Below are 22,298 nucleotides of genomic sequence, written 5' to 3'. Positions count from 1 at the left end.
CTTCCTTCCTTCCTTCCTTCCTTCCTTCCTTCCTTCCTTCCTTCCTTTTATTCCTTTTAAACTAAAGTGTATTTAGTGCTGGTGAAAGGTGCTGAATTGGCAGCCTTGGAGATGGATGTCCCTCTACCCAGCCCCAGCAAGCCCTGGTGTTTTCTGTGGGCTTCCTCCTCCTGGCACATCCCTGTGCAGGACAGCTGGCAGGTCCCAGGCTCCCCTGCCCTCTCCCATCTCTTTCTGTGCTGGTTGGGACACCCATGGCTGAGCATGACTTCAACCTCCCATGCCAGGCTTGGGTGCTGCTGACCTGGGCCAGACTGGACCTGACAGTGCCCCTGGGCACTTTGCTGTGCGCGATTCCGGCTGTGAGGATGCAGCCCCTGCAGGAAGGAGCCTGTCTGTTCCCAGAGCAAGCAGCAGATCCACAGCCCAGCTCAGCTCTGCTCCCATCCTGAGCAGGAGAGGGAGGAGAGTGGATGCCCCCCTTGGGTGCCACTTGTCTCTCTGCCTTCATTTGGTGCCTAACCCAGACCTGACCCCAAGTGCTTCAGTGCAGACTGATTGTCTCTTCCTTCGAGCTCTCTTTCACCTCTCTCCCTAAAGTGCAAATGAACACAACTGAGTCACCCCGGGTGCTGCAGCCAGCTCACACCCAGGGGCCCAGAGGGACAAGTGGGACATCAAGCCCTTGGCTTGCCCACAGCCCCAAGCCAGGCTTTCAAGTAACACCCTAGAGGTGTTTGGCACATTTCTCCTCACCCCAAACACCAACACCAACCTGTGCTACCTCTTGGGCAAAGAGAAACCCCTTTGCTCACCCCTTCCCACCTCCCTCCCCCCTTTCCCTACCCCCACCAAGCTTTGCCAGCCTCCCCCCTATCTCTGCCAGACAGCAGAGAGGGGCAAACCAGCCTGCTCCATCTTCCCATCCATGTTAAAGGTAAATGCAGCACCAAAATAGATACAAAAATAGAATTTTGGGTCCATCAGCCCGGCTTCACTATTAATATAACTGCTATGAAATGTCAGAAAATAAAAGCTGCTCTCTTTATACACACCTGCCCCCCCACCCCCCTTACTGACAGTATTGCCACACGCCCGGTCCTGTCAAAACAAGGCATCAAGATGCCTGTTTTCTCTATATTTTAAATACAATTGCTTCCATCCCCCCATTGTAAACAAACATGGCAGAAAGGGGTTTGGAAAAAAAAAAAGAACAAACCAAAAAAAAAAAAACTTTTTAAAAAATCCTTCATCGTTTCTAGTGTTCTGAATAGTATTTCTGCCTCCTAGGACTCGAACCCTGCCAGTTTGTTTAAAAGGACAGAAGGTACCTGTGATTTCTGACGAAGGCCCTGATGTCCTTCTTGGGTTTCCTTTGGATGCTCTCTGATGGGGATGAGAGAGATAATGTGTTTGCTTTCCTCTATGCAAAAGTCACAAAGTGTTTGATCGGCAAACCCATGACTAAAAAAAGTAAATATATAAAATAAACAGCAATCCACAACCTCTTTCTTAAGTTTCCCCATCTGTCCAGTTTTCAAAGTGCAAAACTTAGAGAAGCACAGAACGATTTTCTTGAGGTGTTTTTCTCCTTTTGTTAGGGCTTTTTTCCCCCCCAGGTGCTTGACTGGTATGGCCTTTCTATAGCAAAAGTCAGATAAAGCGTAATTGCAGTAGTTTCTGCACATGGAATCGTGAATCATTCCAGTGACTTGAGAATCTAAGCTGTTAATAGGCTAAAAAAAGGATTTTTTTTTGTTGGTCTTTTTTTCTTTTTTTTTTTTTGATTGTTTTCTTTTTGCATTATAATTAAGCATGAATATATATTACTATATTACACTGCTTGGATTGCTGGAGCAATCCAAATCTTCCTATGCTGTAAAACTAACTCCCACCCTGCGCTCCCCAGATCAAGAGCTTCTTTTCTCCTCCCTGTGCCAGTTGCCCTCAGTTCACATGATTAAAAGTTCCTCCCAGCCCCCCTCCCCGTTTTTTTTTCTTTTTGTTTGTTTTTTAGTAGATATTGCCGCATTCTTAAATTCATGCATTGCTGCATTGCTATTGCACATATATAAAGGATTGCTCGCTCCCTCCCGGCTGCTCCCCTCCCCTCACTGGTTGTGCACATCCTCTCTGCGGACAATCTTGTAGATGATCCAGTAGAAAATGTTGAAGATGAGGAAGGCCATGGGGAAGCCGATGCGGGAGATCTTGTCGATTTTCTTGGCTCTCTGGATGAAGAGCTTCCTCATCTCCTCGGGGGAGCGGGACGGCGGCGGCACTGGGTTGGCCGTGTTGTTGTTGTTGGCGCCCTTGACAGAGAGGCCGTCCTTGGCTTGCAGGCAAGCTGGCCCCATCCCGTAGGCGGTGAAGTTGAACCTGCCTTCACCAGCTTCATCCTCCTGGAACAGATTGAGCATGGGACTCTACTTAAAATGAGATATAGACAGTGCACCCTCGCTATAAGGCTCTCCGCTGACAGCGTCCTGCTCTGCACGGGAAAGATGCTCCCACCATGCCCCGGCCTCAGCACCCTTGGGCAAACCCCCTGCTCTTGGGAGATCAGCCTTATAGAGGGGTGCCAGCCGTGTGATGCACAGATGCAAATCAGGGGATCCAGGCACCCCGTGGAGAACAGGACTGACTTCCACCCCGTTGAGGTCTTTGACATATTGAAGGATTTATGGCACTGCTTTCATTTTTCCAATTGCATCCCCTGTTTTGCTTCTGCCTCTCCCTCCCCCCCACCTCCTATCAGCACCTTCTTTGCTTTGCCTGTGCAGTTTCAGCTTGCCCAGAAGGAGTGGGCTCCATGTAACTCACGTAGCCAAAGCTGCAGCCTGAGACTTCCTACAGAGTTACATGGATGCGCAGGAGCCAGGAGCTGTCCAGGAAAAGAGCTCTGCAGGCAGCGTGCAACCAGCCCTCACTCGCCTGCCCATGGGACCCCACAGCCATCCCCACAAGCCAACTTTTAGGTGAGGAACAGAACTGCCCTTCTGTGGGTCAATGGTAAGACATGGCTGCTTGTGGTAATGCCAATGATTGAGAAAAAATGTAATTTGTTTTTTGGTCTAAAGACAAATGGTGTTGTTAATTTTTTTTTTTTTTGATGAAAGCTTGCTGGAATCCCAGAATGGTTTAGCCCTATTTTATTAAACATAGGGATGTAATGGCAGGGAAAAATAAGTTTGGCTGAAGTAATTCAAGCAGTGAGTTGCAAAGGCAGAGTGAGAATCCCAAGTCTCTTGACTACGGGTCACCAAGGCTAATTGTAGACCAGTGGCACTAATTAATCATTAATGGAAGCTGATCCATGCTGTGTCTCCCAACACTGACCTAGCAGCCCCCTTCCTTGTAGCTGCCTGACCACTGTGCCCTGCTGCCCCTTCCCCTGTCCTTTGCAGAGTGTCTTTTGTCCATCCCATGGGCAGCTGTGTGGGATGGAGGAGCAGGACACAGAGGACACTGCCATATCTGAACAAAACAAAGCTACCCAAATAAAATCAAGACCTGGTCTTCTGGGATGCTCAGAGCTTATGGACCTTCTCATCACATCTGTATTACAGGGGTTCAGGTAAAACTGCCTCTGCTCTTTTCCAGTTACACAAACATGCACTGGCACATGTCTGGCTTAACCTTAATCACTCGATCCCTAATTTACTGGATTTTTTCCTCTTCTCATTGCTGAGAGGCTACTGGCTGTTTCTTGTGAGGGATTTGTTTTGGTGAGTGGTATACCAAGGTTAGAGAAGACAACAGTGCCTTTTTCAAGGTGCTATACCAAATGATAGGCAAAGACACCACCAGCCACACGGGAATGTGTGTTTCCAAATAACAGTCCATGTGGGTCTGATGATGGTGTCATATTAACCAGACTGGTCCATACCACCGCAACATCTCACTTGTTTTTAGCCTGGCATGTCATGTCTAAACCAATCAGAACCACCCAGACAAGTCAGGACATCAGGACAGAGCAATTAGTGCCTTGGCAGCTGCATTAGTCCCTTTGCATATTAGCAGTCAGCTTAGTTTTCTGATGAGTCTGCAAACCTTGTTCATTTAGCTTTTGCAAGTGTTTTTGTTTACGCTTTGCTCCAATTAAATAGCTGTGAGATTGGGCAGGGACTGTGCTAACAGCCTTGTGTTCAGTGGAACAGCTCTGGCAAACATCTCTTAAACTCATCTGTGTATTAGTGGAATTTTTTTCTCCTTATTGTTTTATCAACAGACTGATCTGCATACAACAGCACAGATCCCGAGACAGGATGCCTGAATCCAGATGAAGAGATAAATGCACTATGGAGGCACCCATGTGGGTGGGTTTAGCTCTGCCTCTATTCAGCAGGCTGCATCTTCTCAACCGATGCTTTGTTGATTTTGGGATGGCAGAGCCCTACTCTGGTCAAACAAAATTGATGGGTGCTGAGGGGTCTCATCTGTTACTTTTCCCTTGCATTTGTCCAACATTTTTCACCCCTGGTCCTGACTGGATTGAGCACAAATGATCAATTATCTCCTGTTTTGCAGATAGGACAACTGAAGCAGAGAGGGACAAAACTACAAAAATACAGGGATTCCTGTTCCTCAACCCCCACTTCCTTCTGGAATGGTGGCAGTTCTCCAGGCATACACTGTGAACTGCTGCAGGGCGGGTTAGACCCCAGGAAAGACTTCTGATCTCTGAGACAGTGAAACAATGGAATGGGGGTAGGTTTCTGGGTGGGATGGATCATGGAAAGTAGACAAATACCTATGAGGAATATTTAAGGCAGACCTTGGTGGTCACCTACGGGCTTGCTTGAGATTTTCATCAGCAAAATTTTCTTTGTTTTTTCTCTCCTAGAAAATGTACTGGTTTTTAGTGCTCTCCTGAGGGCAGCCTCTCAGGCCTGGTGCTGAAAATTTGCTAACCCCTTTCCTGATTCTACCAGCTAAATAGGGACAAAGTAATCACAGCCACCTTTATGTTTCTTTCTAGTGTGTTCTGTGAGGTGAAATCTTTGCTGTGGCTCCTCAGCCTAAAAGCTGTCAGAGCTCAGGCTGGGGAGCTGTTGGAGCTGCGTGCATGCTTGGATCGGGATCGGCCATGGCAGGTAAGCATGGAGCAGGCTAAGGCTCAGAGTAAAGCTCTTTCCTTCCAGGAGGAATTTGCAGTCAGTCTGAGAAGCAGATGCTTTTGAACATGGAGATGGCAGAGACAAAAGAGGTGTCACTTACCTCGGGGCTACTGCAGGCTGTCATGTTCGGGGTGCTGCTCTCTGATAGACACCCCTCACACCTCCCTGCCTGCCTCCCCCCAGCCCTGGCTGCTGCTTTTGGGGAGGAGAACCCACACCAGAACACTGCTGTGTGAAAATTGTCCTGTTGAGAACAACCATTTTGGTTGAGACCACTTGGCTAGCTAGCAAACCCCAGCTTGCTGGACTCCTGGGGTCAGCAGGCTGTCAGAACAGACTCAATTCATTGAGGCAGCCCTTGTTTTTGGTGTGTGAGCCTCCTTAATATCTGACCAGATACCGAGGACTTCCCTGGGGACTAGTGGCTTGGTTCAGTTGACCATGGTGTTCTGCTGGGACAGATTTCAGCTGTGTCCTTCATGCTTTATGTATTACCTTATGATGCCTCCTCTTCCTTCTGAACCTGAGCAGCTCTTTGTGCTGCCGAGACACGAAGTTGACAGCAGCGTACTCCAGAAGAGCAGAGAACACAAACAGCAAGCACACAGCCATCCAGATGTCAATGGCCTTCACGTAGGACACCTAGGAGTCAGAGAAAGAGACAGAGATGGGGTGGCTTCCTCACCCAAATGCATTTTTCCTTGGTGTTTTACATGGCTGATACCTGTTCTTAGGTACAGAGTCTCGCTCATTTAACATGAATGTGTTATCAGGTCACTGAACCTCCTCACGGGCTCTTAAGTAGCAATAATTCCACAGCTTTTTAATTTATTCAGGCCTTGACTGTGATTGTTTATATGAAGGGAAAACAGTAATCCACCATACCAGCAGCCCTTCATAAAGGGGAAACTCACTAGTATTATAAAAATAAGATGGTCAAGTGACTAAAAAGCTAAAATGTGGAGTGCACACCCATGTGTGGTTGTTGCAGGGGTTTGTAAAGTACAGAGCTGCTGGTTACTGGGAGATGTGGTGAGTGCTGAATCTTAGGGGAATCTTTGCTGCTAGACATAGAGAATTTAAAGTTTTTGCAGGATGGGACTGGAATTTGCTCTCTTTGCCCTTAAACTGGAATAGTGCAAAGGCAGGATCTGTGCAGGGATTTACTTGGGTGCATGATTTCCCCTGGTGAAGACAAGGGTGTTCCCTACCTTGGGCAGCGATGCTCGGGAGCCAGAGCTCTGCGTGGTCATGGTGAGCACCGTGGTGATCCCCAGGCCCACACGAGCAGGTGCTGCATCCATATTGATCCAGAAGGAGATCCAGGACAGAATGACAATGAGAAGGCTGGGAATGTACATCTGGATCAAGTAATAGCCCATCTGCCTCTCCAGGTGGAAACGAGCTTCTATACAGGTGAACTTGCCTGAGGAGGACAGGAGATACATGGAAGGTTACTGGTAAGGTACAGTGAGCCTCCTGTTTTCAGCCAGTGTCTGGGGATTTTGCTTGCATTGCCTAAACCAGTCTTGCTAGGGGAGGAAAGGAACAGCTGTTGCCCAGGGCATGTAGTGGTAGGACAAGGGGGAATGGCTTCAAACTGAAAGTGAGAAGGTTTAGATCAGATATTAGGAAGCAATTCTTCCCTGTGAGGGTGGGGAGGCCCTGGCACACGTTGCCAGGCTGTGGCTGCCCCATCCCTGGAAGTGTTCAAGGCCAGGTTGGACAGGGCTTGCAGCAACCTGGGATAGTGGAAGGTGTCCCTGCCCATGGCAGGGGGTTGGAGCAATATGGTCTTTAAGGTCCCTTCCAACCCAAACCATTCTAGGCTTCTATGAACATCAACATAGCAAAGAAAGCTCTTTGGCAATATACCCTTTGCCACTTAAATTTCAAAGACAAAAGGAGACTCTGGAAGTGAAGATCCCAACCAAACACCCTTGAACTGATGCAGATTTTACCAGGGACAAGAGGGTTTCACACATTTATGTCCGATTGGCTCTATATGTATCTATATGTCTGTTGTGTCTGGAAGTGTAGGACAAGGCCAGGGTGCCATCAGACAGAGCAAGAGGCTCTGGGAAATGCACAATCCTGAACTCCTCTCTACTGAACCCCTCAGTTAAGGGTTAACAGCACTGACCTGTGTTGTAATGCTTCGTGCAGTATCTCAAGTCTTTTTCTTCTTTGAGGATAAACTGAGGCAATGTCAGCCCATCAGCAACTTGCACTGCTCCTTTTTCTTGCCACTCAAATATGAGATCATTCATTGTGTAGCCAACTGTTGAGAGGAAGGGACAAACACCACATGAAACACATTAAATACTGATCTGGACAGGGACAGTGTTGCAGAAGAGAGCTTGGAGGAAGGGCTGCATCCTGGCCTTCTTTGACAGTGCTGTCATCAATGGGATTTGGGTTGAGGCAAAACTACTTTTTCATGTGGTAAGAGCCAGGGCAATGACCTCCCCTGGAGCTGCAATGGTGTGTAATGGATTTTCTGCAATAAATCACATTTTTTCTTGAATTTGGCTTGCTGAACTGCGTTCTACTTTTTCCAACTTGACCTCTTTCTCTGGAAGAAGCTCATCATCTTTCCCTCCTTTGGGATAAGCAACATGTGCAAGGGGCAGATGTCCATCCAGAGAGGAAAAATCCCACTTGCAGCTGAAAGCACTTTCACCTTTCTCCTGCGAAGTGAAAGGCCAATGTAAACACAAGCAAGCCAGGGCTCCTCACATGGGATCTTTTGAGGTTTGGCTTCTCCAGCAAATGTCACATGTGCTGAATGAATGGAAAATCCTAAACAAGAGGTTCTCAAGCAAGCCTCCAGTGAAGGCTGGGCTGGGAATGGGTTCCAGCTGGGAAAGGAGATGGCAGGGGAGAGCAGGAGGGAAAAGAGATGGTCTCCTCTCCAAAACAGGAATGTGCACAGGACTCACAGCTTTCTAACTGCATGATGCATGTCTGTACATCCATGGGGAAGTTCTTCAGGTCCATGGGGCAGGCCAGAGTCAGCGTGATCCTGAGGAGAGAAGAGAGCACAGGGAATGCCAAACAGTGGGCCCTGCTGAGGGCTGAGCCCCTCAGACATCCAGGGCTGCCAGCGGGCTGGAGCCGTGCCCGAGACACACCGAGCTGGGACAACAACTGCTCATCGTCACTTCCCTGCCTGTGCTCTCACATGTGGTGCTGGAAAGCATCAGAACTGCTGAACATTTGGGTCTGTGATACAATTCCTGCTGCAGATGGAATTTCATTGCAATGCTGTTTTAGACTGCGTGGAACAAAGAGTTCCCTCACCAAACAGTTCTGCTGCTTTGCTTTTCCTTTCTTGCCTCAGGTTCACAACAGGCTGGATTAGCAGAAAGCCCAAGCCCACTCTCTGGACCCCCCAAATGCAATTCTAGATATTGGGACTGCTTGTAAATCTCTGAACAGAACATTTCTGTGTCATAAAGAAACTTCCAAAAAGAAGTTTGATCAAAATCATATGTTTGTGTGGGGGGAAAGAAAGACTTCAGTGGAATTTTCTGCAGAGAAAATGCCTTGTGCTAAGCCAATATGAATCCTGTATCTTCCTGAATTCCTGCAGAGCCCTTGAGACATCTACTTCTGTCCCCATTTTCCACTAGGTGCAGGCTGCATTTTCTGTGTTATATTGCTGTGCTGCCCTGCACCATGATCTATGCTTAAGGTGTTTGGTTGGTTCAACAAGCTGATACTAAATGATTTGCTCCAGATAGTTAGACTTGAGTTATTTAGTTTGATAGTGTTGAAAATGCTGTTCCCTGAAGTGTTTAGGGTTTTCAGCTTTTTACCTTGATGTAGAAATAGCAGAATTACCCAGGGGACAGAAATTGAATTTTTCTATCATCAGACCTACAAGAAGCTTATCAGGAGGGAAAGATACTTTAATTTAAAATCTTATGTTGTTAGAAATTCTCAGCTTGAGTTTAGAGGCATGTTGGGACAGAAGATGTGACAAAGTCCACCTTCTTGTAAATGACTTGCCTAGAGTTTGATTATTGCAAATAGTAGTAGTAAAGAACCAGTTATGAAATGGCAGAGCACCTTATAGAGTTTTATTTAAAGGGAAAGACTGGGAACTGGGAACTCTTTGCATTTACACTGTGCTTTGGGAATGTCCTCTATCTTTTTCATTTTCACAGGAAAATGTACTTCTAAAGAAACCCATATTTTCATTTAGAGATGAGTGAGACAGGAAAGCTGGTTTTTTAAACTGAAATGTTTTTGAGTTTTTGCCTTGAAAATGGTGATTTTTCCATGTTCCCTGCTGAGTCATTGCTCTGTCTGGCAGAGCAACCCCAGGGCTGGGATAACCCAGTATTGCCCCCGTGCCCCTGCAGACCCTCCTGGAAGAGAACTCTGTGCCATGCTCGCTACCAAGCTGCTGCTGTTGGTTTTACTCCCTGCCTGGTTTTAAAAACTAAGAACTGTGAGGTTTCCCCATTCAGCCAACACAGTGGCAATTCTCTTACTGTTTTGGCCATCAGGGAGCTCATCTTTGGGCTGGAACCACCTTGGTGTTTAATGGATGTCTACTTTTCAGCATTAAGCTGTTTATTTCCCATTTTACAGCTCCAGACTGCTTTTCCTTCCCATGGCTGCCACTGGAAGCTGCGGTGTGAGATGGGGTGTGCGTTCCATAGGCAAATTTACATTACACATGAGGTGAAAAAGTCTTCAATATAGAGTTAAACTTTCCCAGTCTAAGCTCATGAAGTTTGATCTTGATTTCATTGGTTTAAAATAAAGCGTGAATGGGGTTGGAAGTGAAGGAGGGGGCTCAGATTGATTTCCTGTGGGAAACTCAATGCAATTAGTTCAACTTCACTGGTGGATTCTTGGATCTAGCAGTAAAGGGATGACTGGGAAAAATTAGGCTGGGACAAAGCCATGGAGCTCTACTTAGCATTTTCCCTGTTTTTTACTTTTTTTTTGGTCAGGAAATGCTGCAGCTTTGAAAACAGGGTGTTCATGGGCTTCTACTGGTTTTCACATAGCACAGCTGGTTTTAGGCTTGTACTAACATAAGAGATCTGAAGTAATTTTACATCAGGGATGTTAAGGAATCTACTAGCAAGGAGCAGAAGTCCTTGAACTGAGAAAGGTAAAGATGAGTTAAATTCCCTCCCAGACCAACACTCTGTCTCAATATGCTTTAGCAGAGGTCTCTTCCCACCACATTGCTTCAACACTGCTAATTGTTTGATCTCCCACCTTAAAAACCCCCACATTTCTTTTCTCCAACAGCATGCTGGAAGTCTAGGCTTGAACAGGGGGAGTTTAGTTGTGCCTTTCCCCACCTTGGTGGAGTCACCTCACCTGATGCTGTAGAGGACATTGCCATTCCGGGAGATCCTCAGCAGCTTGTTGTCTGTGGTAATTTCATGGAAATGGGCCCCTTTCTCGTTAGCAAAGAACAAGTCAGGTTTCCAGATGGAGTCCAGCATGGAGGGGTCCAGGTCCAGGGAGTCGTCAGGGTACTCGTTGTAGGCCAGCCGGGGGTCATTCCACTGCTGCCGCAGGAAGATGTTCACCCTGTAGTCCTGCACAGACACACAGAGCTCAGAGCAGCCTCAAAGTGCTGACAGCTGGGGAGCACATACTAAAATCATCCTAAAATGAGACACACCATGTCTAGGCCTACGTTCCCAAGCTATGCCAAGCGTTTTTGGTATTATTCCTCAAGGAACTGCTATTAATTTTTAGCTTTGTAGCTCACAGCTATGTCATAGCATGAGCAGCTGCCTGTCCCTGCGTCCCTCTGTTACAGCAGTTGTCAGCTGTGTGGGAAGTGTCAGGACCTCTCTGTCTGGACCCTGGGGCTGCAGAGGCGATGAGCAGTTGTGGAGGCCGCAGTCAGCAGGAGGATGTTCCAGAGGATTAAGCGGGGAAAGAAACTGAAACCAGCTTCCTTTCAGTGCTGAACTGTCCCACATTGTGACTATCTGGGGTTTCCCCAGCACTGGGAAAGGAAAAGGCACAGTGAGACGCGTTGTCCATGAAAGAGAAGTTCCCTGTGTGTCTGCTAATGTGAGGATAACTCAGATGAGCCAATGGGAGCAGCTGCCTTTGGTTAGAGTTTATGAGCAGGAGAGGGATACTGCATGAAGTCTGCTCTCCTAATCCTGAGCATTCTGGGTTCCCTGCTCTAATGTCAAAATGCCATAAATGCAACAGATTTTATAGGATGACCATCTTCCTTATTTAAAGGTAGTCCCTCAGCACTATGCAAAATTATACTTGCTTCATAACCACAAGTCTTACAGCTCTCCTAAGTTCTCCAGGTCAAGGCTGGCTGCTGAGGTTGAGTGCAGACACTCTCCTGGAAAATTAGAGGCAGTTCCTCTTCTCCCTGTCTGACTAACAGCTTCCCAGGGTGATCTGCATGTTCCTTTTCTTCTGACTTTCACATAAGAAAGTGAGCCAACAAATTGAAATGGGGAGAGGATGTGCCAGCTATCAGGAGAGGGATGAAAGCTCCACAACCATAAATTAATTGACATTTTCTAAGTACAGAGGCAGACTGTGTCTGAAGAGTAGCATATAATAAACCAATTCCACTGCCCAGGCCCAAATGAATAGATGCTCCCATGATTAAGGGTTTCTTTGTTGCCTTTCTAACACAAATGTACTTGGAAGACTTTTATTAGGAGACAGTCAATGGACAGTGCCTGACGTACCTGCCAGTATCCAATACCTGCTGCAGGCACCTGGTGAGAGGCTCTCCCTCACTCTGACACCAGCTCTGTCCTTTCCACCTGGAGAGCACAAAGCTCTGGAGTTAAAGGGTGCCTGTGTAGGAGAGACCTGCTGCCTCAAGTGCTCACTTGACTGTGAACCTACCGCCTCTTGTCCAGGAGGACATGACTCTCGTGGTGTCCAGTGGCTCTGGAGGGTTGGGAGACAATTGTGTTGGGTGCTCTGTGTTTTGGATGAGGCACTTCCTAGCCAAGCATGTGGTCTAGAGTCTATTTCAGGCCACTTGGTGCCATCTGCATCCTCAGAGCACAGAAGCTGCTAATGACATTAATGATTGTGACATCAGCAAATGAACCACGGGCTTGACGCTAAAAGGAGCAGACCTCTGAACATGAAAAAGAGTTGCAACACTCTTTCCTTCTGCTGATATTCCAAATGTCACCTTCACAAGTCCTAGTGCATCCCTCTGACTTAATTGTTCATCTCTGTCGACCCTGGATAACGTGTCTGCAGGAAATGTGAATAGCTGGGGACAGCTGGGGGCCAGGGTCTCAGTGCAGGACCAGCCCATCACACAAGCCTGGAAAAGGAAGGGAACCATGAATTCCCACTTTCCACAGCAGGCAGCAGCTCCCAGAACAACGTGTATATTTTCAATTCTCCCTTTTCTGTGTGTCAAGATCTGCAGCCCTTGCAGTCAGGGGAAATCAATGTCACTGACCTAGTAGGTAGAAAGCAAAAGGTTGTTTTGCTTATTCAGCTGCAAATAAGCTAGATGCTAACAGGTCAGCTCCAGTTTGGGACTTCTGTCATGTACAACACAAATTAAACTCATGTTTGGAAGAAACTTCAGTGGTAGCTGCCCAGAACTGTGCTCAGGCTGATGGAGTAGTAGAAGGGGGGAGGGAATGGAGCCAAATTCCCTACAACAGCCTGTGTTACTGCAGATAGGCTTTGTTGATGGAGTAAATTCACTGCTTCGGCTCCAAAACTTGCCCAAAGGACAGGAAAGGGTGAGACAGGAGGTACTGAATGGTCTATGTTGCCCCCACAGCAAGCATGGGAGACCACAGGCAGAATGACAGCCATAGTCTTTGTCACCATAAGGAGGCATCTTAGTTAAACGTTTGTGGGCCAAATGAAAATTAACTTCTCACAGTGATTGGCTGTGAGAAGGCCCCTCCTAACGACCTCTAGAGCCACAGTGTCCTGTCCTCATGTCCCACCCACTGAGAACAGTCCAGAGGCACCTTGTGAATGTGTGGTGTGAGAAGCTGTACCACCTCCACCCCGGCCACATGCAGCAGTGTGGGGAGTAACTCTGGGTTGTGTTACTGTGTTCCTCCTTTGGACAGAAGGGTTTGGTGTGGATACTTCTGTTTTGGGATACAGAAAACGAAGCATTTATGTTGCGATATAGAAAAGGCAAGGATGAAGAAATATGATCTATGCACTGAATGCAATTCTCTGGCTTTGCCATTTCAGGGCATTAATATTTTACCTCTGTGTGTGTGTTTATGAAGGTCTTCCTACTCAGTGAGTTTACTCCACAATCCTGGCCTGCTCACTGAGAATATTGTTTTTCCCCAGATTCCTTTGCCCTTATGTCATTGCACTGCAGTATTGAAGGTTCTGAGCAGCCTTTTAGGTTTCTTATCTGAACATAAATGTAAAACCAGGCACTGTGACTGCAAACCAGACATGACACTGCCTGAGGAGCCAGCAGAAGGCATGGAGAGCAGTCAGGGTATGTCTGTGCTGTGACACAGGCTAAGAGAAGGGTTACAGTGTTCTGCACCAGCTAAAGAGCCTCTGTGCTGAAAGCTGTGTCCTCAGCATTGCAGTCAGGCTGAGAGGTGATGAGCCAAGCAGCACTCATCCCTCGGCTACCTGGAGATATGCAGCATTTCTCACGGTTGCTGTTACAGGAGATCTTAATCAGCATCACCAAGAAGTTCACAGTTATTCCTAAATGATGGACAGAACGGGCCAATTTCTGGTCTGAACTTTAAGAAAAAAGAGGTTTGACTGGGGCTGCAAACTTGGCAAAAAAAAAAAAAAATTCTCTTTCTCTGTATCCTTCTTATCACTCAGGTTCCTCATTTGTGTGCCTATCACATCCAGGCATTGATTATCTTGTGCAGCCTGCTCCTCTGGCTGGCTTGGGAGAGGGGAGCAGCAGCTCTGTGCAGTGAAGGCATTCAGGAGCTTTGCAATTTGGCACAAAGGCATTTTACTCCCAAGAGGGAAATGACACAAAGCAGGAAGAGAGTAACTGGAGTGATCAAAGTAGTTCAATTTGATAATGCTGAAATGAAATTCTGCTTAGTGACCTCGCAAGGAGACAAGGAAACAGAAGATCGTTTGAGACCTTGCCTTCCCAAGATCCCACAGCCTTGACATCTTCTGCTGAAAGCAGAGGAGGCTGGAGGCAGTGCTGGGCCGAAGAGATGGAGCCTCTCAGGGCACTCAAGAGGTTTTCCCCGTGACTCAGGAGTTCTGTCAGAGCAGCCTCTGCACTGAACAGATTTCCTCTTTGATAAATTTACATTTTGCTAACTGAAAAAACAGGGTAGAGACTGAGCTCCTTCAGAAGGGGACTCTGTGACTCCACCTGGGCAGCAGAGCATGAGGGGCTTTATTAGAACTGAGTTAATTCTCTAGAATGGGTATGAACAAACATTCTGAACGCAACCTGCCTTGCCAAGGAGCACTGCAACAGACTGCAAAAACACCAAGCACACCAGGAGCAGCCCCTGGAAGGGTTAATAAAGCACCTCTTTACCTTATCAGAGCTGTAGCTAAGCAGCCAATTTGAAGCCGGTGTGAAACCACACCTGGGGAGGAGGAGTCTGTATCAGAGAAGGGATGAACCTGATGAGGGGTGGGAGCAGTACCCTGCTGCTTGATTAGTGTGGAGTTTTTTTATTCTGGAGCCCAACGTGGAAAGATTTTTTGTGTCTTCCTACAAAAAGTGGGGAATATATATCTTTTTGAGCCAGTGGAGTTGCTGGGGTGTGAGATGCAGCCAGCATCCAGAATTGCAAATGTAAGTATTTAGTAGTGAGGTCTTGTTTCTCAGCTTGAGGAGATTTTGTGTCCTTGTATCTGAGTTATACAGTCCAATCTCATGGCTTTTTGCTGTTTTTTCTTTTCCCCCTCCCTTCTTCATTAGTGTGAACACAACTTCTAACCACAGACAGCTGGAACACTGCAGGCCTAACATTGAGGTGGCAGCAGACTGCGAGTTGTTCTGAAAACCTTTTCATTTTGTGTTGTGTGGCTTGTTACGTGCTTATCATCTCTGTGGGACTGATGGTTGGGTTTAAGAATGACTGACTGCAGGAAATTTTGCTCAAAACCTTATTTTTGCTATGGGCTTTGTGCATTGAAAGTTACATCTTTTGCTGATCTTGGGGTGAGTGGGACCAGTGCTAAATGTGTGACCCAAGTTCTTCATCAGAATCTCTGCTGCACTGGGGCTGGTGGGTGTGGAGTGAATTGCTTGGTCTGCTTTGCAGGGTGCTTTGTTTCCTTGTTGGAAATCTCATGTACAGATGTGTCTGAACAAGTACTTAACATTTGGACAGTTGCAGCCTCCAGCTTCTCCTGTCCTCGAGAGATGCTGGGAGCCCAATTGTGGCTGTGCTGCAGCTGGCTGGAAGGTCACGTTTGCTTTGCTCTTTTCAGATGAGATCACTATGGCATGAAAGCAGCAAAAAGAAATTTGCGTTTTTACACAGTGTCTAAGGGAGCCTGTGCTGGCTCTTCTGTGATTTTTCTTTCTTTTTTAGTCTCTTTTTTGCTGTGTGTGGGTCCTTTTTAAAATCAGTCTGGAAAACTCATTTTGAGTCCAGCTCAGTTAGCATTGCTAGGTGATGATACAAAAATAAATTCCTCCTTCTCCATGTGCCTTCACTGTATACAAAATGCTCCCAGCTGCCTAAGCCAGTGAAAGGCCATAAAACTGCAGATTCTATTGGAAGAGAGAGCAAGGGCATCACTTAATTTTCCATTTGCTGTTATAGCAGGGAATTTGTTAATGAAATGCCCAGATAATCCTATCAGTTGCCTCATGCCCCAAAGAAAAGCCAAAGCTGGTGCAGTTTATTCACTTAAAACCCAAGACCTGTTCCCAAAGTGCTTCACTTTCATTTATTTGGAATGAGGAATTTGTATATTTGCTATAGGTTTCATAGTTTCTTATGGCTGGGGAGCTGTTTATGCTTTTGAACAGCAAAAATGGATTTAAGAGCTTGTGTTTGGGGGTTGTTTGGTTTTTGTAGTAATAATTGGAGAGAGTGGCTGCATCTTGCACTTGTCCTTGGGAAAGCCTTGGCGTTGGATGCTTTGGGACAGGAGGAGCCTGTCTGCACTTGTGTGGCTGTTGGGGTGGGTCCTGTCCTTCCCTTTGGAGCACTGGCTGGGTTCACAGCGATGTGTTCCCATTCTCAGGTTCCCTTGTCCTTAGAGCTCCAGGCAAGTGAGGCTGGATAGAAGCTCTGAGCTGCAATCCTACATAAATGTCCAATCAATTATGTGCACCACTAGAGGCTTTTATGTTGGGTCTCCAGCTCTGCAGGATGCTTAAAGGAGTTACTTCCCTTGCTCTACATCAGCTCTGCCTTAGGAATTCAATTTGGTGGATGATTTTTTTTTTTTTTTTGATTCCCCCTAACCTTGCAGCAATTTTCAGATCCCCATTTCTTGCCTTGTTCATTTTGAAACTTTGTGGGGCAGATGTCAGCTTTCTGCCAACTCTGGGGAGTTTGTGCCTTCTCTTGGCTACAACTCATTTCCCTTCCTTCTGAGGTTTGTAGGCCCAGCTGTCTGCATCAAATGCCTGGGGTTTTTTTTCTATTTTTCTGTATTTTCTCCTCTTCCTTTACCTCCCATGATGCCTCAAGCTTTAAGTGAGCACTCACCTCTAATTTCTCTAATCCTCTGCATGGTGAGCTCATGGTTTACACTGATTTGGGATATTCAGGCAGTGTAAACTTAGAAGGGAGCAGTGGTATTTTCTGTAGGAACTATCAACCCACTATGGAGATATTTTAAAGCCTTCTCTAGCTGCATGTGGGACACCCACTAAACACGGTGACTTCTCCTGTACGTAGTAGTGTAATAGTAATGAAATATAAGGTGATGTAGTACTCAGACCTGAACCTGACTAGGCTTAGGGTGCCTAATGATGGAGGTTTAAAACATAATTTTTATTCTCTTTTTGGCCAGTGAAGCAGCTGGGGGAGTTTTGCCGCTGTCAGTCCCAGGGGTCAGTGATAGGCTCTGCCTTTCTTTGTGGTAAAACACTGATTTGCTCCTCTCCCTTTTGCAAGCTGCCACTCCTTCCTCTGATGTTTGACCACTTGTTCCCCTTGTTTGAATTCAAAACAGTCAGGTCCCTCTCAAAAGCCCAGGACTGTCTGTTCTTCCCAGAAACCGCTGGGGAGCTGACACTGCCTGTTTGTCCTGCTGCATCCTCAAACAGTGGGGAGGCTCTGGCTGCTCTGCAGAATAAATCCCATGTTACAAATCCCCAGGACCTCTCCAGCCTGCTGAGACCTCCTTTTCAGCTGTCTCAGTACCTGTGTTTCTCGTGTTGCTGTTGGTGTTTACAAGCAGAATGCTGCTCCCACACAAGAGCATTAGCTCAGGCTGTGTGCAATGCTGCGTCAGCCTGACATCTGGACTGGCTTGTCAGAGCTGCCTTGGAGATTTCTAGACAAAGCAATGTGCCCACAGGGTGTTCTTTGGTTCCCATGGGAATATTTTTTTTTCTATGGAAGATTGCCTATGAAATGAGTGGCAGCTGGAGAGGATAGCAAGCCCCTGCAGCGTGGCTTGGAGGTGAACTGCATCTCTCTCGTGCTAGTCTGTGCTAATTTTACTGAGCATCCTGCTTACAGGGATCATGTGGCATCTTTGGCTGCTCCAGTGCGCCTCAGAGTGTGGGACAGATGCACTGAAAGAACATGTCAATGGAATGTGGTCTGTGCATTGCACAGGTCCTTTGTGGGCCTGTCCCTCTCCCTTGCACTCTGGATTGGTGTGTAGGAGCAGTATTTATTGCCTGTGATGCCAAAGGAGGTACCAATAAACAATAAATTAGGAACAGAAGTGTATTTTGGTGGCATTTCTTCCTCTTTTGCTTTATATACAAATGAATCCATGCTACACTTCTCACCTGTGAGCTCTGACAAATTCTGCAGTCCAGATAGGAAATCTGTTTCCTTGTGCTTGAACAGAATAACAGCTTTTTTTCCCCCCCTCCACTACCAGAACTCAACTGTCCCAACCCAAACATTTCCAGCAGAATGATGTAGTGTCAGAAGAGGCTTATAGCCCCAGACTGTGTGGCTGTGGCTCTCCTCTGACAATGGTGTGCATGCCAAGTAATTTGTTCAAGTCAAGGCATGTGATCTATATGTAAAGCCTAAAACTTCCTGCCTGAATGCACAAAATGCCTGAAGCTGGAGCCTTGCATTCTTCATTCAGCATTTTTCTCGAAAAAGAATTACCAGAGGGTAATTAAACACCATATTTCTGGATTATCTTTAATTAGCACAGCGGTAAGGCACAGTACCTCCAGAGTTTTCCTTTGCTGTTCACTGGTTATGTCACAACCAATCTTTAATAGTTTTCAGATGGAGCAATTATCTCCTGTTCTAGTGATCCTCTGCTCCTAGTGCCTTGTCAATTAGATACAGCCTTTAGCCATGCTCACTAATTTTGTATGAAGTGAGCCTTAACTCAGAAATATTGGGTTTGATTTTCTAGTAAAAATCATTGTATACCAGAAATATGTCTCCAAGAAAACAATCATCTTAATCTTTAATAATTCTCTTAATCTTTGCAAGTCTGAAACCTTGGTGTAAGCTGAATTTGAGTTCAGATGATTTCCCTTCTCTTTGAATCCAGATTAAATTTGGATTTATGCCCACTTAAACACAAAGTATCTGTAACTGTCGCTGAGCTTGGAGCCTTAGGCAAATCTTCAGAAAAAGATTATTTGTTTTCCTTTCTGACCCTTGCCCTTTGCCTGTGCAGTGTTTTTCTAAGATGGAGACAGAGACTGTGTGATCTTCAGCTACATGTAATGAGTCTTGTGTGTTGACCATTAATTTACTCAAACTTTAAGTAAGCTTGGGAGCACTGAGTGTTTTTCCCTGGTCACTCTGAGGAGGAGGGTGATGCTGCATTTTCTGGGAGTGCAGTGAGGCTGAGCCAGTAGCTGAGCAGCTGTGCTGTGATTTTTACTTACCATAGTTGTTTCTGCAATCGAACCAAAGCTGTTGATGAAAATGTTGCAGCTGACGTTCACTGGTGGGCCTGCATGACAAATACAGATTGGAAGAGCAGTTCACTGTGTGCTCATGAAACAAAGGATTTTCACTCTGTGGAGTTAAAACCTGCTGTGGGAATGGAGTGACTGAGGGGTGAGTAGGGGAGTAAGGTCTGTGTGGCTCTGCCTGGTCTAGTCTTGGTTTCGATGCCAGTTTGACACCAGACAGTGCTCTTGCTCTGCCTCTGCTCCCCTCTTTGGCAGAGGGTTTATAGAACTCTGCTGGGAACTGTTCAGATGAAAAGGAATAGATCAGAGCCAGCCAGGACAGTTTCTAGATATCTTGACCTGGCTATATGGATGTCAAATCTCACCTTGAACGTGATAGCAAACTACCCCAGAAAGGAGCTGAGAGAAAATTGAATTTTAATTAGAGCTACACATGTGAAATACTCATATGAAGTTCCTGAACTAGGATGATGTGCTCTCTACAAAGCCAGTGCAGCAGAGTGTGCTGTAGGGATCAGGGTGGCTAAAGCAGCAAATACCCCACAGGATGATGGTGGTGTTGGGGAGCTGACACCTCCTGTTTGACCCTCTGCATCCTCAAACAGCAGGGAGGGACTGGCTGCTCTGCAGAGTAAATCCCAGGCTGCAAATCCCAAAGACCTTTCCAGCGTCCTGAGAGCTCCTTTTTAGCTGTTTCAGTGCCTGTGTTTCTTGTGTTGCTGTTGGTGTTTACAAGCAGAATTGCTTGTAAACCCCAAACCCTGGGTGATGATCCTGACTTCAGGGCTCTGCCAGCAGGAGTTCTCTGGATGTCCTGTATTTGCAGAAGGTAATCCTGGACTCTGGACCATGCCTCTCCCGGGCTTGATTTGCTTTCAGACCAAAGCTTTGCTTACCCTGCTCATATTGGAGAAGTTAAGAGGTCATCAAAAGAAAAGTGAGTGTTAAGGGATGAAAAGACTGCAGTTTGAGGGCATGGGGGTCAGTCTGTTCATGTGGTACCAATGCCCAAAGGTGAGACTGGAAGTGTTTCACAACATTGCCTGGAAAATCTGAGGTGGAAATGCTGCATTTACACACAGGGAGATGCCAAGACCTGCAGTTCAGTGAAAGCCAGGGAATATCTTGGAACCAGGGCATATCTGGTGCCTGGCAAACCAGTGACTTGCCCACATATAATGAGAGGACTTTTGTAGAGAGTTGAAGCAAAAGGGGCCTCTGCTCTGGGGGCTGCCAAAGGACCTGCTGTGGGCACTGCCCAGGATGTGGTGGGGAAAGGCAGCCCAGGCAGGGAGCAGAGACACTCCCCCAGGGACCAAGGTCCCCTTTTACACCGGAGGAGTTAATCTCATATCATCCCTGTGACAGATGCTTCTGGGAAGATAAGATCTGTGAAAGTAGAGAGCGTGGATTTTCAGATTATTCCCCTATTCTTTATAGAGTCAGGGATGGTGTCTGCATTTCAAACACTGCCTGGTGGCTCAGCCTGCTGGGGGAGTGATGCTCCTGCTAAGGTCACATCTGCAGCCTGGCAGTTGCTGCAGGATGAAATACTGGGGGGGGAGGAATGGCTTTAACGAGAGCCTTGTGCCTCTAATCAGTGCAAACTTCCTCCTGTGTGGAAATTAATGGATTTTCCTGATTACTGAGGAACATTTGGAGCTTGGTTTTCTCCTCTTCATTTCCCTTTCCTCTTCTCCTACTTTGGCCTCCTCTGAAAGTTTGCGCCCGTCCCCTGCAGCGATGCTCTCTGCTGGGGTCTTCTTGGTGTGAGTCCCAGGCAATCCAAGCAGGCTGCTGTCTAACCAGCCCCCAGACAACCACTGCCAGCTCAGCAGCATCTCACACTGTTCAATCTGTGCAGCTTTCTCCAGACTGTTAAACACTGGCATGGATTGAGCTATCAGACATAAAATGATATCTTTTTTTTCCACTGCTTTCACCAGCCTCTCTTATCCAGCAGTTTATCCAGAAGCTGAAAGCACACAGTTATCAGGCTTTAGTACTTGCTTCATCCCTTCTGTTGAGCTCAGGGGCATTGGTTTTCTGTTCTGGATCTGTTCATGAACCACATAAAAGATCCTTGTACATGTGATTCCCTTCCCAAAGGGCACAGTATAAGGAAAACACTGAGCTGCTCTCCTGGATGACTGCATGTGCTCATCACTCTGGCAGGTATGGGACATTTTGGTCCCCCTGTTCCTGATCCATGCTGACATGGAAGCTGAGTGTGGGGTGGGTTTGGCCCTGTGCATGTGAAGGCTCCTTGGAGCAGCTCAGCTGTTGTTGAGGCACTGAGCTCTTCCCAGTGTGTCTAAGGAGAGTCGTGAGCTCCCTGCAGGATTTGGAGGTGTTTGGTATTTTTTAGCTTGTGAGAGGCTCTAGAAAATTCCCTGCCTGCCACTGAAATATTCCTCCTCTGTGCTGGGATGCAGCTGTGAAGGGATGTAGTTTTCCAGAAGCAGGGGTAAGGACACAGCCTGGGTGAGAGGTCCCCTGCTCAGTGCCTGCCGGGTTCCTCTCTGTCCCTGCCTGAGTTCCTGACTTCATCCTCCAACTTAAATCAAAATCCAAATACTGCTGCTTTGTTCTCAGAATGTGAATCCACAGCTAAGCCCAGACGTTACTGCGTTTATGGAAAAGCTGCAATCTTCTCTTTGTTAATCTTCCCCTCCCCAAAAATCAATCTGATATGGAACTTTGGTATTATTTTCATTTAGATCTAAGCAATTAAAATGTCCTTATGAGTTACTGCAGTTAATTTAAATGATGTGCTTTGAGAGCTACAACCCCAAGCTCTGTAAAACACCTCCTATGCATCCCATATAAATTGGAGCCTGATTTATGTGTGGGAGGCTAAGCCAGCAAAACTGCCCTGAGGGGAAGGTGTAGTTCATTGAAATAAAACTGAAATTAAATTATCTCAAATAAAAATGCAATACAGCTGCCTTCAGCAGGAAGTGAATGTATACATTTCATTAAATATTAAAGTTTAATTTGTGTGTCTGCATAATTTAGTGGTAGGCGGGTTTACATGGTGGTGTTTTAACTCTTTGAGATTTGGACAAGAACAGCAGTGTCTTGTGTTGCCTGATTGGTTACTGGGACACAGGGTTCCCACCTTTCTTTGGGTTTAAAAGCCCAGTACAGAGTTTATT

General features: G+C 46.6%; 1 protein-coding gene across 2 annotated transcripts in view; it reads right to left on the bottom strand.

Moving 5' to 3' along the window:
• Positions 1 to 37: 37 nt before the first annotated feature.
• LOC121658155 (glycine receptor subunit alpha-1) overlaps positions 38 to 22,298 on the bottom strand; it is a 39,532-nt gene continuing 17,271 nt past the window's right edge. Inside the window, exons 3-9 of one of the 2 annotated variants that reach the window (XM_042014693.1) lie at positions 19,111 to 19,178; positions 10,470 to 10,693; positions 8,063 to 8,145; positions 7,264 to 7,401; positions 6,332 to 6,546; positions 5,616 to 5,762; positions 38 to 2,426 (exon numbers count right to left, since the gene is read on the bottom strand). In XM_042014693.1, the coding sequence (XP_041870627.1) occupies positions 2,112 to 2,426; positions 5,616 to 5,762; positions 6,332 to 6,546; positions 7,264 to 7,401; positions 8,063 to 8,145; positions 10,470 to 10,693; positions 19,111 to 19,178 (1,190 nt within the window). In that variant the 3' untranslated portion in view covers positions 38 to 2,111. The remainder of the gene's footprint in view (positions 2,427 to 5,615; positions 5,763 to 6,331; positions 6,547 to 7,263; positions 7,402 to 8,062; positions 8,146 to 10,469; positions 10,694 to 19,110; positions 19,179 to 22,298) is intronic. The other variant, XM_042014694.1, reaches the window with a different exon arrangement.

This window comes from Corvus kubaryi, unplaced genomic scaffold (assembly GCF_017639235.1).
Source record: "Corvus kubaryi isolate FWS band 111438036 unplaced genomic scaffold, C.kubaryi_AGA036_p1.0 split2-37374, whole genome shotgun sequence".
Taxonomy (NCBI): domain Eukaryota; kingdom Metazoa; phylum Chordata; class Aves; order Passeriformes; family Corvidae; genus Corvus; species Corvus kubaryi.
The sequence above is the reverse complement of the archived record's forward strand: the minus strand, read 5'-3'. Positions and strand labels throughout refer to the sequence as shown.